We start from the raw sequence: 14653 nt of genomic DNA on the forward strand, positions 1-14653 counted from the left end.
GAGGGTCTGCGGGCGGGGGGCTTATCAGAATCTGGAAGCCCCCTTTAACAAGGGGACCCCCAGATCCCGCCCCCCCCCCCTGTTTGAAATGGTAAGGGGGTACAAAAGTACCCCTACCATTTCACAAAGAAAGTGTCAAAATGGTTAAATAAGACAAACACACTTTTGAAAAATTCCTTTATTAAAAATAAAAAAAATAAAAAAAAAATTCCAGCGGTGCTAATCCACTCTTGCTATCCAGCGACGGGTCTCCGGGGTCCAGCGATGGATGATCTCTCAGTCCAGCGCTGTCCATACCTTCTTCTTCTGTCTCCACTGCGGAGACACTGCAGAGAGCCGAGCGCTGACATTTCTTATATTGGGAGGGCGGGGCCACCCGTCACCTGACCCCGCCCCTCTGACGCAGGAGAGGGAAGCCAGGGGTTCCCCAGTGACGTGTGGGTGACCCCGCCCCCTCTGATGTAACGCAGGTTTCCGTTACATCAGAGGGGGCGGGGTCACCCACACGTCACTGGGGAACCCCTGGCTTCCCTCTCCTGCGTCAGAGGGGCGGGGTCAGGTGACGGGTGGCCCCGCCCTCCCAATATAAGAAATGTCAGCGCTCGGCTCTCTGCAGTGTCTCCGCAGTGGAGACAGAAGAAGGAGGTATGGACAGCGCTGGACTGAGAGATCCCCCGTCGCTGGATATGATCATCCATCGCTGGACCCCGGAGACCCGTCGCTGGATAGCAAGAGTGGATTAGCACCGCTGGAATTTTTTTTTTTTTTTTTTTTTTTTTTAATAAAGGAATTTTTCAAAAGTGTGTTTGTCTTATTTAACCATTTTGACACTAACTTTGTGAAATGGTAGGGGTACTTTTGTACCCCCTTACCATTTCAAACAGGGGGGGGGCCGGGATCTGGGGGTCCCCTTGTTAAAGGGGGCTTCCAGATTTTGATAAGCCCCCCGCCCGCAGACCCTCACAACCAACGGCCAGGGTTGTGAGGATGAGGCCCTTGTCCTTATCAACATGGGGACAAGGTGCTTTGAGGGGTCACAGACCCCCAAAGCATCCTCCCAATGTTGAGGGTATGTGGCCTGGTACGGTTCAGGAGGGAGGGGGGGCCGCTCTCTCGTCCCCCCTCTTTTCCTGCGGCCTGCCAGGTTGCGTGCTCGGATAAAGGGTCTGGTATGGATATTTAGGGGGACCCCCACATCAATTTTTTTTTAAAATTTGATGCGGGGTTCCCCTTAATATCCATATCAGACCTGAAGGGTCTGGTATGGATATTTGGGGGGACCCCCACGTCAATTTTTTTTTTTAATTTGACACGGGGTTCCCCTTAATATCCATGTCAGACCTGAAGGGCCTTTTGATTGAATTTAGGGGAACCCCCACGCTTTTTTTTTTTTTTTTTTTTTAATCAATGAATGAATGAATTGTCGGCTAATACAGAGAACACTCATTGAGTGTTCTCTGTATTACGGAGACCCGACAATTTAGCCGCAAGTGATTTTAAAATACTTTTTTTCCTGCACAAATGACACTTTGTGCAGCGACAGTTCTAAGCACCAGAAACATGCGCCCCTTCACAGGCAGACTATAGATACCCCCCAGCTACGAAATTTAAAGGAATATTACACTTTTATTGTTTCACTTTAATCATTATTAAAATCACTGCTCCTGAAAAAACGGCCGTTTTTAAAACTTTTTTTTGCATTGATCCATGTCCCCTGGGGCAGGACCCGGGTCCCCAAACACTTTTTAGGACAGTAACTTGCATATTACCCTTTAAAATGAGCACTTTAGATTGTGAACGTTCGAGTCCCATAGACTTTAATAGGGTTCTAAAGTTCACACGAAGTTTAGGTCTGTTCGCAGGTTCTGGTGCGAACCGAACAGGGGGGTGTTCGGCTCATCCCTAGTCCCAATATTTTTGGTAATATAGTATATATCGTTATCATGTTGAATTCTGCCCTGCGGCCCAGTCTCCGAAGGGAGGGGATCATGCTCTGCTTATAGTATGTCACAGTACATGTTGGCATTCATGGTTCCCTCAATGAACTGTAGCTCCCCAGTGTTGGCAGCACTCATGCAGCCCCAGACCATGACACTCCCACCACCATGCTTGACTGTAGGCAAGACACACTTGACTTTGTACTCCTCGCCTGGTTGCCACCACACACGCTTGACACGATCTGAACCAAATATGTTTATCTTGGTCTCATCAGACCACAGGACATGGTTCCAGTAATCCATTTCCTTCAGCAAAAATTTTGCGGACTTTCTTGTGCATCATCTTTAGAAGAGGCTTCCTTCTGCGACGACAGCCATGCAGACCAATTTGATGCAATGTGCGGCGTATGGTCTATTTCCCAAAAACAACCTTTGGATATGACACTGAGCACATGCACTTAACTTCTTTGGTCGACCATAGCGAGGCCTGTTCCGAGTGGAACTGAGTGCCCTGTTAAACCGATGTATGGTCTTGGCCACAATGCCAGGGTCTTGGCAATCTTCTTATAGCCTAGGCAATCTTTATGTGGAGCAACATTTCTTTTTTTCAGATCCTCAGAGAGTTCTTTGCTAGAAGGTTCCATTTTAAACCTCCAGTAACCAGTATGTGTGAGTGAGAGTGATAACACCAAATTTAACACACCTGCTCCCCATTCACACCTGAGACCTTGTAACACTAACAAGTCACATGACACCGGGAAGGGAAAATGACTACTTGGGCCCAATTTTGACATTTTCACTTAGGGGTGTACTCACTTTTGTTGCCAGTGGTTTAGACGTCAATGGCTCTGTGTTGAGTTATTTTGAGGGGACAGCAAATGTACACTGTTATACAAGCTGAACACTCACTACTTTACATTGTAGCAAAGTGTAATTTCTTCAGTGTTGTACAGTGTATATACTGTGCAATGTCATTGCAACTTATGAACTTCTGTCCGGGAGAGTGACTAAAGTGCAGTTAATGCAAAGTGGATGTTACTAAGTGACTTATTTTACTGAACTTCAAAAATTACATTCCCGATACATGTCAGGGATGTAACTGTCACATTTGCTTGTGCTTTCAAATTGTCAAAACATCAAATGTCTGGTGTCATATCTAATCACATGTACAGAATCATGGCAGTTAAGGGTCAAACAGAGACTAAGGTGGCAGCTTTCTTGGCTGAAAATGATAGGAGATAGGAGAAACTGATTAACCACTTTTACCCCTTTCCTGCCCAGGCCATTTTTCAGCTTTCAGCGCTGTCACACTTTGAATGACAATTGTGTGGTCATGCAACACTGTACCCAAACAACATTTTTATAAAAAAAAATTCAAGCAAATAGAGCTGTCTTTTGGTGGTATTTAATCACCAATTTTTTATTTATTTATTTTTGCTAAATAAACAAATAAAGTCCAGAAATTGTTTAGTTAAATAGTTTAACTAAATAGTTGCTAAATTTGCTAAATAGTTTGTTAAAAAATGTTGGAAACGTGGCGCAATCGGTTAGCGCGTTCGGCTGTTAACCGTAAGGTTGGTGCTTTGCGCCCACCCAGGGACGCTCATGTTTTTAATTAAAAAAAAAAAAATGTTGGAAACAGGTAATTATTCTCCTTCACTGATATGCACTGAAAAGGCGGCACTAATGGACACTGATGAGGCTGCACTGATGGTCACTGATGGGCACTGGTGAGGAGGCCCTGGTGGGCACTGATGATACTGCACTAACATGCAGCTCTGATTGGCAGCACTGGTGGGCACACATTGGCAGCACTGGTGGGCACTGTTGGGACTGCACAGATAATCGGGGCCAATAGGCCAATAGCTTTCGTCTCATAATTTATTCTGAGCATGCATGGCACTTTGTCCGTCTACAAACGATCGGAAAAAGTCTGATCGGATTTTGTTGTCAGCAAATTTTAGGTCCAGCTCTCAAACTGCTTCCGTCGGAATTTCCGACCGCGTGCACAGGGCATAAGGTCTCATTCACACCATATGTGCATGAAAACTAATGGGAACTGATGGGAAACAACACAGATTTCACTTGCAGAGAAATCAGTTTCACATCAGTTGTCATGCGCATTTCAGTGAGTTTTTTATGCACATTCACATGAGTTTTCATGTGTGCCAGTTATGTGTCCTGCCCACACCAATACTGATGTCATGTCAGCTTTTGTCCAATGCAGAAAACTGCATACACGTTGCAGATTCCCATGCAGGCAAAAATCTGTACATGATACCAGTGATGTAGTGTGAACAGGACACATAGAATTGTTTTTTTTTTGTGCCCTTGTAGAACGCGAAAAAATGATGTCTGCACCATGGTGTGAACAAGGCCTAAATGTGTTTTTTTTTTTTGTTATCTGTAGGCATTGCATAATTTAATTTCCCACCAACATCTTATATCTCCTAAGGCTGGATTCACACCTATGCAGTTTTAGTGCTTTTTGCATTTTGCACTACAGAACGTGTTCCATAGGAAACCGTGTTAAATGGACTGTAGTGCAAATCTGCAAAATGCAAAAAGCACTAAAACTGCACAGGTGTGAATCCAGCCTTAGGGAACATAAGAGCATCATCTGCTTTTGTAAGGCCTGTGGCAGTTAGAAAGAATTGAAAGGGAAATCATGGTAGAAGACAACCAGACTGCTATTCAACCTACTAGTGGCCATGCAAAGCGGAAATGTGACTTTTGATTAATGCCTGCTTTTAAAACGCTGAGATAAGTATAAAGGTATCACATTAATGTATTCTGTAGTGAAATAATATCCTGTATCTTAAGAAATATTTAACATGTTTTTGAACCCACCAGATTTCCAACGGAAAGCACATGAATGAAGTCCTTGGTCATGTTGGCATGCTCCATAGCCATAAATATGGTGTTCAGCACAATGCAGATGGTAATAGCGAGGTCCACAAATGGATCCATCACAACCAACGTTACTATGTCTTTAATTTTCAGCCACAGGCCGCAGCAGTCCCAAATTAAAAAGCACCTAGCGAATTTGTACCAACAAGGATTACATTTCTGTTGTCTCGATTCTTCCAGTTCTGGAAGAGAAGTAAAAAAACAAAATAAAAACAACAAATGATATGTTTGCTGAATTTTTTTTTTCCTAAATGGGATGTAATGGGACACCTGCCTTTACACGCACATGAACTTTAATGGCATCCCTGTCTTAGTCTGTAGGGTTCAATATTGAGTTGGCTCACCCTTTGCAGCTATAACAGCTTCAACTCTTCTGGGAAGGCTGTCCACAAGGTTTAGGAGTGTGTCTATGGGAATGTTTCACCATTCTTCTAGAAGCGCATTTATGAGCTCAAGCACTGATGTTGGACGAGAAGACCTGGCCCACAGTCTCTGCTCTAATTCATCCCAAAGGTGTTCTATCGGGTTGAGGTCAGGGCAGGCCAGTCAAGTTCATCCACCCCAAACTCGTTCCCTATGAATGAGTATGGAGTACATTGTATCCCTACCCATTCACCAAAAAAAAGTAGTGTAGTGTTAAAAAATACAGTATCTTCTTCCCCGCTTCTTCCTCTGGTCTTCATACGGCCTGGTATGGTTGGGAGGGGGGGGGCCTAGCATTTTTATAAAAATGTTGGTGTGGGGGAGTCCCCTCCGAATCCGTACTAGACCCAAGGGCCTGCTATGGACCTGAAGGTGAGCCCACGCTGTTTTTTTTTACAATTTTTGTAGCTGCCAATTCTTTTTTATTACATTCAGCGGGGAAGCCCGCTGACAGCTGATAACTCATCGGTTGTTAAGGATGTGGTGGCCAACTTCCTGCACCCCCTTCTTAGCAACCAGCTATATACAGTGTAAAAAAAAAAAATGCAAAACACAAATTGTGGTAAAATACTTGTCCAAAAACGCCTCAAGCACCGCAAAAGCACTGCAGAAATGCTCAAAAGCTTCATAAGTTAACCTGTGAAATGGCAATGTTCTTAAGTTGGACTTTGAGGCTGCATTCACACAAAAAAAACACGCGTTGTTTTTTAGCGTTTTTTTATGACATTTTGTGTGTTTGTATGCACATTTTTGAGCATTTGTGTACAGCAGTTTTAAAGTGTTTTTGAGCTTTGACATTTTTTTATTTAGCCAATAGAGAAAAATATCATCTGTTTCATCATGTTTTTCCAGCTTTTTCATCTGCTTTCATGATTTTGGAGAGTCAAGCTTTAAGGCCCGTACACACGATCTGAATATCGTACGACAGATCATACAACCTTTTTTGCTCAATAGTCGCAAGTAGAAATTGAATAGGTAAATAAAGTCCCGAAAATTCTCGTACGACAGAAAAAAAAATCAGAAGTGATGTCATGTGTTGTAATGTATTTGTATTGTATTTTTGGACGACAATTATACTGACTAAGGCCGGGTTCACACTATAGCGATGCGGGAACGCCGCGAATTTACCCGCATCGCACACCTCCCGCCGGCAGTTCACACTGCCCTATGCGGATGGCTGGGAGTGTCAATGTTATGTTAATGACACCCCCAGATCCGTCGGCATATCGCAGTGCGATCTGCCGACTCGCACAGGAATCGGATCGCATGGTGTGAACCCCCATGCGATCCGATTCTGTTGCGGACCCAAAAAAGGGTCCCGTGCGAGTTTGCTGCGGGAGCGCTGCGAATTCAGCCATACTATCTGTATGGCTGAACTCGCATCGCTACGGAGATCGGATGTGATTTGCTGTGCGAATCACATCCGGATCTCCCCCCGCAGCAGTGTGAACCGGGCCTCAATGAAAATCGCACGATCTGGTATCATACGAGGAAAATGTTTGCGTTTGTCCGATTGAATAATATCAGATGAACTGTCGTGATTGGCTCTCGAAAGTAGTGTACACACGATCCAAAAATCGGACGACTCTTCCTTGGATGACAGTTTTCGTACGATATTCGGATCATGTGTATGGGCCATTAGGCTGGGTTCACACTGTTCTCCGTTTCAGGAATGAATCAGGCCCCAAATTTTTGCCTGAATTTGGACCTGAAACAGAGCCAAAGACACACAGGACCCCTGTATAATTTGCTCTGCATCCGCCCCGGAGATGTGTGAACCAGCTCCATAGAGAGTCGGTCACAATCTCCTGTCATGCGAATTTCCCCGCATCCAATTCGCAATACTGTGAAACCCAGCCTTAAACTAGAAAACGCTGAGGTGTGAATGGGGCCTAAGTCTACTTTAAACAATTGAGGCGTTAGGAAGAATGGGTTGTGGTATTGGAATGAGCATACATTTACCTTTTGCTCATAACTTTGGCCATACATTATACAAGTTTCTTATTTACTAAAAATTTAAAGTGTTTAGGTTTGACCTTATATTATATGGTTTTAGTAAATCTAAAGGAAAATTGTACTAGAAAATTGTATAATGTATGGCCAGTCGTATGCCTCGTACACAAGGTCAGACTTTCCGATGGAAAATGTGCGATCGGATCGTGTTGTTAGAAAATCTGATCATGTGTGGACTCCATCTGACTTTTTCCGTCGGAATTTCCGACACACAAAGTTTGAGAGCAGGATCTAAAATTTTCCGACAATAAAATCCGATCGTTTAAATTCCGATCATGTGTAGACAATTCCGATGGACAAAGTGCCACGCGTGCTCAGAATAAATTACGAGATGAAAGTTATTGGCTACTGGCCTCTTCATAGTCCTGTTGTACGTGTTTTACGACTCCACGTTCAGAACGATCTGAATTTCTGACAACTTTGTGCGACTGTGTGTATGCAAGACAAGTTTGGGCCAAAATCTGTCGGAAAAAGCAGACGGATTATGTCATCGGAGTGTCTGACCGCGTGTACAGGGCAGTAGAGGTTTTATGTTGTTCCAGCTCCAGATTTTGTGACGGCAGCTGTGCTCTGGAGCTAATGAAAGGCAAAAGTAAAATACTTACATCATCCCACAAAAGTGAGTACACCCCTCACATTTTTCATGTGACAACACTGAAGAAATTACATTTTGCTACAATGTAAATTAGAGAGTGTACAGCTTGCATAAGGCCCCTTTCACACATTAATGTCTGTTTTGACAGACTTCGCTTGCTCAGTAGGGATCGCTCCGTTGATCTCCGCTGAGCCGGCGGATAACAGGTCCGTCTCCGCTCACTGTGTAGAGATGGACCCGTCAGTGCCCGGCTCTCCTCTATGGGGGATCGGATGAAAACAGATCAGCCTGTCCGTTGTCATCCAATCCGATCAGCTAATAGGGTTTCCATCCATCTGGATTTAGCGGAAGGGAGCGGGTCGTATGTCAGCGGACATGTCAGCGCTGACATCCGTCACTCCATAGAGGTGAATGGAACGTCAGGTCCGCCTGAAAAACTGACAGGCGGACCTGAACGGTCTGTATGTGTGAAAGGGGCCTAACAGTGTAAATTTTCTGTCCCCTCGAAATACCTCAACACACAGCCATTAATGTCTAAACCGTGGCAACAAAAGTGAGTACACCCCTAATTGAAAATGTCCAAATTGGGCCCAATTTGGACATTTTTACCCAGGGGTGTACTCACTTTTGTTGCCGCGGTTTAGACATTAATGGCTGTGTTGCGTTATTTTGAGGGGACAGCAAATTTACACTGTTATACAAACTGTACACTCACTACTTTACATTGTAGCAAAGTGTCATTTCTTCAGTGTTGTCACATGAAAATATAGAATAAAATATTTACAAAAATGTGAGGGGTGTACTCACTTTTGTGAGATACTGTATCAGCATAGTACTTTGTTTGAAAAATTGTTGACCAATACATTTCAAAGGTGTTGTACTTTAATTATCAGGGCTTATTGTCAGTCGAGATATGCTTGGGAATATCTGGAAAGCATACACTGGTGTGTTGGTGTGTTGTATCCAATCACTTCACTGGACTGGCCGTCAAATACATCCAAGCAACAATATTATCAGGTGGCTTTCATCTGCTTATGCATCTCAGTGCTTTATTTTTATTGTGGCTTGAGGGTGTCAACTCTTTTTACCCTCTTTTATACACTGAAATTCTATTTTCTGATATTTGCAACAATTTTTTCAGAAGTCTAGTGGTAACTGAATCTGAACGCCAGAGACTTTTAATTATTTTGCATCTGGATATCACATCCAACATTAATTGCTTCAGCCCTGGAAGATTTTACCCCCTTCCTGACCAGAGCAATTTTTTGCGATTCGGCACTGTGTCGCTTTAACTGAAAATTGCGCGGTCGTGCGATATTGCACCCAAACAAAATTGACGTCCTTTTTTCCCTACAAATAGATCTTTCTTTTGGTGGTATTTGATCACCTCTACATTTTTTATTTTTTGCGCTATAAACAAAAAAAAGCAACAATTTTGAAACAAAACACATTATTTTTTACTTTTTGTTATAATGAATATCCCTCAAAAATATATATAAAAAAATGTTGTTTCCTCAGTTTAGGCCAATATGTATTCTTCTACATATTTTTTGTAAAAAAAACATCACAATAAGTGTATAGTGATTGGTTTGTGCAAAAGTTATAGCATCTACAAAATAGGGGATAGTTTTATGGCATTTTTATTTTGAATGTTATTAGTAATGACAGCGATCTGCGATTTTTTACTAGAACTGCGACATTATGACGAACACATCGGACACTTTTGACACTATTTTGGGACCATTGTCATTTATACAGCGATCAGTGTGATAAAAATGCACTGATTACTGTGTTATTGATACTGGCAGGGAAGGGATTAACCACTAGGGGGTGATAAAGGGGTTAAGTGTGTCGTAGGGAGTGATTTTAACTGAGGGGGGTGGGCTTCAAGTCACATGACAGCAATCACCGCTCCCGATCACAGGGAGCGGTGATCTCTGGTATGACACAAGCCAGAATGGGGAAATGCCTTGTTTACATAGGCACTTCCCCGTTCTGAGGCTCTGTGACACGATTACTGGGAGACTGGCGGACAACGAGTCCACTGGTCCCTGGGGCACAGTCACGCTGTATGCAGCAGTGTGCGCGTGCCTGCTATCCCCAGCTCTTAAAAGGGACGTACAGGTACGCTCATTTGCCCACCGCTGCCATTGTACCGACGTATATCGGCGTGCAGCGGTCGGCAAGTGGTTAATATATACAGACAAATTAATAAAGCTGACCTCCAAGCAGATATAAAAGAAAAAAAATAATGCAGCTATCTGGGGAAAGGCTGTGAATTTGAGGTGCAATACTCTTTACAGCAGAGCTCAAACAGGAAAGAAAGGAGGAGCAAAAATGGGATCTAATTAGGAATATTGCATGTAAATGTGCTGACAAGGGACATACTTGGGAGAGCAAAATGAGTAGAGGGTTGACCTCATCATTTTGTGCCTGGACTGCCTATCAGGAGGTTGAGCAGAAGACATCACTGTATCCCTGAAATGTAATGCTGCGTACACACAACCGGACTTTTCGACAGACTAGGTCTGACGGTCTTCCCGACGGACTTTCGGCAGAGTTCCGACGGACTTTCAGAACGGACTTGGCCACACACAAGCACACCAAAGTCCGATAAATTAGAGCGTGATGTACGATCGGACTAGAATAAGGAAGTTCATAGCCAGTAGCTGCCCTAGCGTCGGTTTTCGCCCATCGGACGAGCATACAGACGAGCGGATTTCTCCATAGGAACTAGGTCCAGCAGAGTTACGGTGGGAAAATTTGAAACGTGTTCTATTTCTAAAGTCCGTCAGATTTTTGGACAGCAAAGATCCGAGCTCACATGCGATCAAATTGTCCAACGGATTTGTTCCGTCGGACCTTTGCTGTCAAAAAGTCCAGTCGTGTGTACGTGGCATAAGTGTTGTCATCTGCCTGGCTGTGCTTTAAGTAACAATAAAAGGCTGTCAGACCAGCTGCTGGCAAGGCCTATGCTTGTAATCGCTCTGGAAGAAATAACGTTTTCAAGTCCTGATGAAGGGGGCATCTTTGGACCCCCAAAATGTGTTGGCTACTCTTTGCATTGTCCCCCTAAATTGTATTGGAATAAAGTTGTATCCGGACCTCTTAGCAGTGGTGCAGAGCTTCAATTTCAATTTTTGTTACATTACTCTACAAGTCAATGGGATCGTTGTGATGCTCCAGGGTGTAGAAGCTACCTGCCCAGGAACCAGATTATTTGCATCATCATCAGTACTTTAAAGTGGCAGCAAACTCATTTTTTGATCTTGTACCTATTAGGTAATCCTTGAATAAGGCTTTCCTGTAGGTACAATGAATATCTCCTAAACTTGCAGTGTTTAGGAGATATTCACATTGGATGCAGCCAGTGATGTCAATGGTGCATGCGCTCTGAGGGTCCGGCATACCGTGCCTTCAGAGCTCTGTGCTGTAGCCGAGGGCTCCATCTGACAATGACATCATTGTGCTCCCGGCCACTCATACAACAGAAGCCTGCGAACCTAGAAGGAAGACTGGGGGAAGATGGAAGCCCTGTCAGCGATGACAGCGCACCTCTTGAGGGCTTTGTTCTAAGGTAATTATTTCATAGGTGCTAGTATACAATGCATACTGGCATATTATACTATTGCCTTGCAGGGGATTTTTTTTTTTTTTTTTTTTTTTTAGAAAGCCGCAGTTTACTACCACTTTAGGACAGCAATATCAATAATTGTCTTAGTGTCCAGTACTAGACAGAGCTGTGCAAGGTATGAGGTATCAACAGAACACAATTTTTTAGCAAACCAAATCACAGGACATTTATTCATCATCAAAGTTTCGGAGCCACTTGGGGACCCTTCTTTAGGCTGCAATGACCATGTGATCCCTAAATGGCGAGAGGGTGGGAGGAGAAATGTCCTGCTGTCAGTTTTGCTAGAAATTAAAAAAGAAAAAAAAATGTTATGCTGGTAATACTTCGTTCCTTGGACTAAGCTTTTGATGGCACCGTCTGTCATTTCACGCTCTCTGGATCCTTTTAGGTCTAAAAGGCTGGAAGGAACGTTCAGCTTTAATCTGTGTATATGTAAATAGTTCATTTCAATGTCTTACCTTCCATTGTATTTGTTAAAATTGTAGCAATACTGAGAGCCCTTTGTCTGGCAGATGGGTCTTCCAGCAAGTCCATGGAAATTTTGTATGAACTTGGTCTTCTTCTGTTTACATCAGTCTCTGTGGTGGTGCCCTGGAAGTCAGAATGTAGCCTGTTATTCTACTGTCAATATATACACTATATTACCAAAAGTATTGGGATGCCTGCCTTTACACGCACATGAACTTTAATGGCATCCCAGTCTTAGTCCGTAGGGTTCAATATTGATTTGGCCCACCCTTTGCAGCTATAACAGCTTAATCTCTTCTGGGAAGGCTGTCCACAAGGTTTAGGAGTGTGTCTATGGGAATGTTTGACCATTCTTCCAGAAGTGATTAAGTGATTAAGAGGGAGCTCAGATAAGTATTAGGGGGCCTGCTGCACACAGAAGGCATTTTTTATCTTAATGCATAGAATGCATTCAAGTGAAAAACCTTCTTCCTTTAGACCCACTTTAACCACTTTCTGCCCGCCGTATAGTAAAATGACGGTGGGTGGGATGCGCTCTCATTCTGGGGTGCCGTCATATGTATGTGGCGAAGAGAGCCAATCAGCAGAATCTCCTGGCAGGGGAGACCTGCACAGGTAATCAGGGCACTGATCATTAATGCCCTAATTACAGTACAGCCCCAGCAGTGCCCATTAGTGATGCCAGTCAGTGCTGCCTTTCAGTGCCTGCTCATTAGTGCCGCCCAGATCTGCCCATCAGTGCTGCATATTCGTGCTGCCTATCATTGACCACCAGTGCTGCCCATCAGTGTCACCTATCAGTGCCCATCAGTGCCACCTATGAGTGGCACCTATCAGTGCCCATCAGTGTGGCATATAAGTGCCTCATCAGTGCTATCTAATCAGTGCCCTTCAGTGCCGCCTATCAGTGCGGCATATTAGTGCCTCCTCATCAGTGCCACCTAGTCAGTGCCCATCAGTGCAGCCTATCAGTGCCCATCAGCGCTGCCTCATCAGCACACATCAGTGAAGGGGAAAAATTACTTATTTACAAAATTTACTGACAGAAACTGAGAAAAACTTTATTTTATTTTTTAATTTTTGGTCTTTTTTTGTTTTGTTTTTTAGCAAAAAGTAAAAAACCCAGCATTGATTAAATACCACCAAAAGAAAGCTCTATTTCTATGAAAAAAATGATTAAAATGTCTATTGGGTACAGTGTAGCATGACCACGCAATTGTCATTCAAAGTGTGACAGCGCTGAAAGCTAAAAGTTGGCCTAGGAAGGAAGGGGGTAAAGTACCCAGTAGGCAAGTGGTTAAAGATTGGTAAGCTGCAATATACTGCATACATTTTTTTTTTAGAGTTAAACCATTTAAAAAAAGATCTTAGACTAACGTATCAGTCCATAAACCTTCCAATTAGTTGCAAAAAGCAGACTGAGCAATCCAGAGAACTATAGCATCAGGCCATACAACATGGACCTCGAGCACCAATGGGTCCTGCTTGTGACAAATGATAGATGTGTTTATGCTGCGTATATTGCGCCAGCCTTAGCCTTGCTTGCCTAATGCCCAAGTCTATAATAAATAAGGAAATGTACATAAGCATTATGGTCAGGCCTTTTGTTCTCTGCTAAGTGATATTGTACTCCTTGTCCTCTATGCACCCCATGGCAGCTTCCCCCGCTGCCCTCCCCCTTGTTAGACCCAATTCTATGGGATATTATTGCAGCTCTTATTCAAATATTCACATCAGTCATGCTTTGCTGAGGTGATCTCCCACACAATATCGCCTTAGTACATCCACCGGAACTCCAATCTTGAAAGATCTTCACTATTGTAAACCTGCCACAATTACCGGTACATCACTCATAATTGCGCTACGATTAAGTGGGAGGGTAATTTGGCGAAGGGGATTGTAAAAGCACCTCTGAATGTCACTTCACTCCCTGAACTGTACATTCCCCAGTGGTTCTACTGAAATGACAACATGCCCACGCACACAACCTTAAAATAAGTCACTTATGGGTAGTTTGACGTCCGTGTCACCTGTAAATTCATAACGTGCGCTGTATGATTTTTCCAAAACATTAGAAAAATCAAGTGACTTGCAAAACAGAGTGATACAATATGTGGCTATTATATGAAGAAACCTTCGATTGGGGAAAACACATACATTCCATTCCATTGCGGTTCATGCTGTTTATACATTATATATGTCAAAACATTGTGTTTGATAGCTGTAAATAGCTGTAAGCATTTCCTCGGGGAACAGATTTCGTGTGAGTTGGTATCTTTCTACACTAATTAGTTAACTTGATTTAAGAATATAGACTTGATATAAAATCTATATTGTTTTAAGGTAAATCTAAACCTCAAAACAAAGATGTTATCGTTTGCAGCTTGCCAGCCCTTGGATGTGATGGCCACATTAGTTATCTTAAGGCGGAGTTCCACCCAAAAGTAGAAAAGCTTCCTCCCCCCCTCCGATGCCACAGTTGGCACCTTTCAGGAGGAAGGATGGGATGGGTACCTGTTTTTGACAGGTACACATCCCCACTTCTGGGAGACTGTGCCACGCTGACGTCACTCAGATGTTTGGCCCCCCTCCTCCTTCCTCCGACGCCGGGCCAGTTAGAAAGCGCAGTGTGCTTCACGCATGCGCAGTAGGGAACCAGCTGTGAAGCTGAAA

General features: G+C 43.5%; 1 protein-coding gene across 4 annotated transcripts in view; it reads right to left on the reverse strand.

Moving 5' to 3' along the window:
• The window catches only part of LOC143923735 (sodium channel protein type 2 subunit alpha-like), a 351076-nt gene that overhangs the window by 132182 nt on the left and 204241 nt on the right, over nt 1-14653 (reverse strand). For all 4 annotated transcript variants that reach the window (XR_013261775.1, XR_013261774.1, XM_077447556.1 and 1 more), the window contains exons 13-14: nt 11971-12103; nt 4788-5029 (exon numbers count right to left, since the gene is read on the reverse strand). Coding sequence is in view for 2 of the 4 variants with exons in the window: in XM_077447556.1 (XP_077303682.1) it covers nt 4788-5029; nt 11971-12103 (375 nt within the window). In the remaining 2 variants the exon portion in view is untranslated. The remainder of the gene's footprint in view (nt 1-4787; nt 5030-11970; nt 12104-14653) is intronic.

This window comes from Lithobates pipiens, unplaced genomic scaffold (genome assembly GCF_037356315.1).
Source record: "Lithobates pipiens isolate NorthernLeopardFrog02 unplaced genomic scaffold, aLitPip1_a1.2 Scaffold_22, whole genome shotgun sequence".
NCBI lineage: Eukaryota > Metazoa > Chordata > Amphibia > Anura > Ranidae > Lithobates > Lithobates pipiens.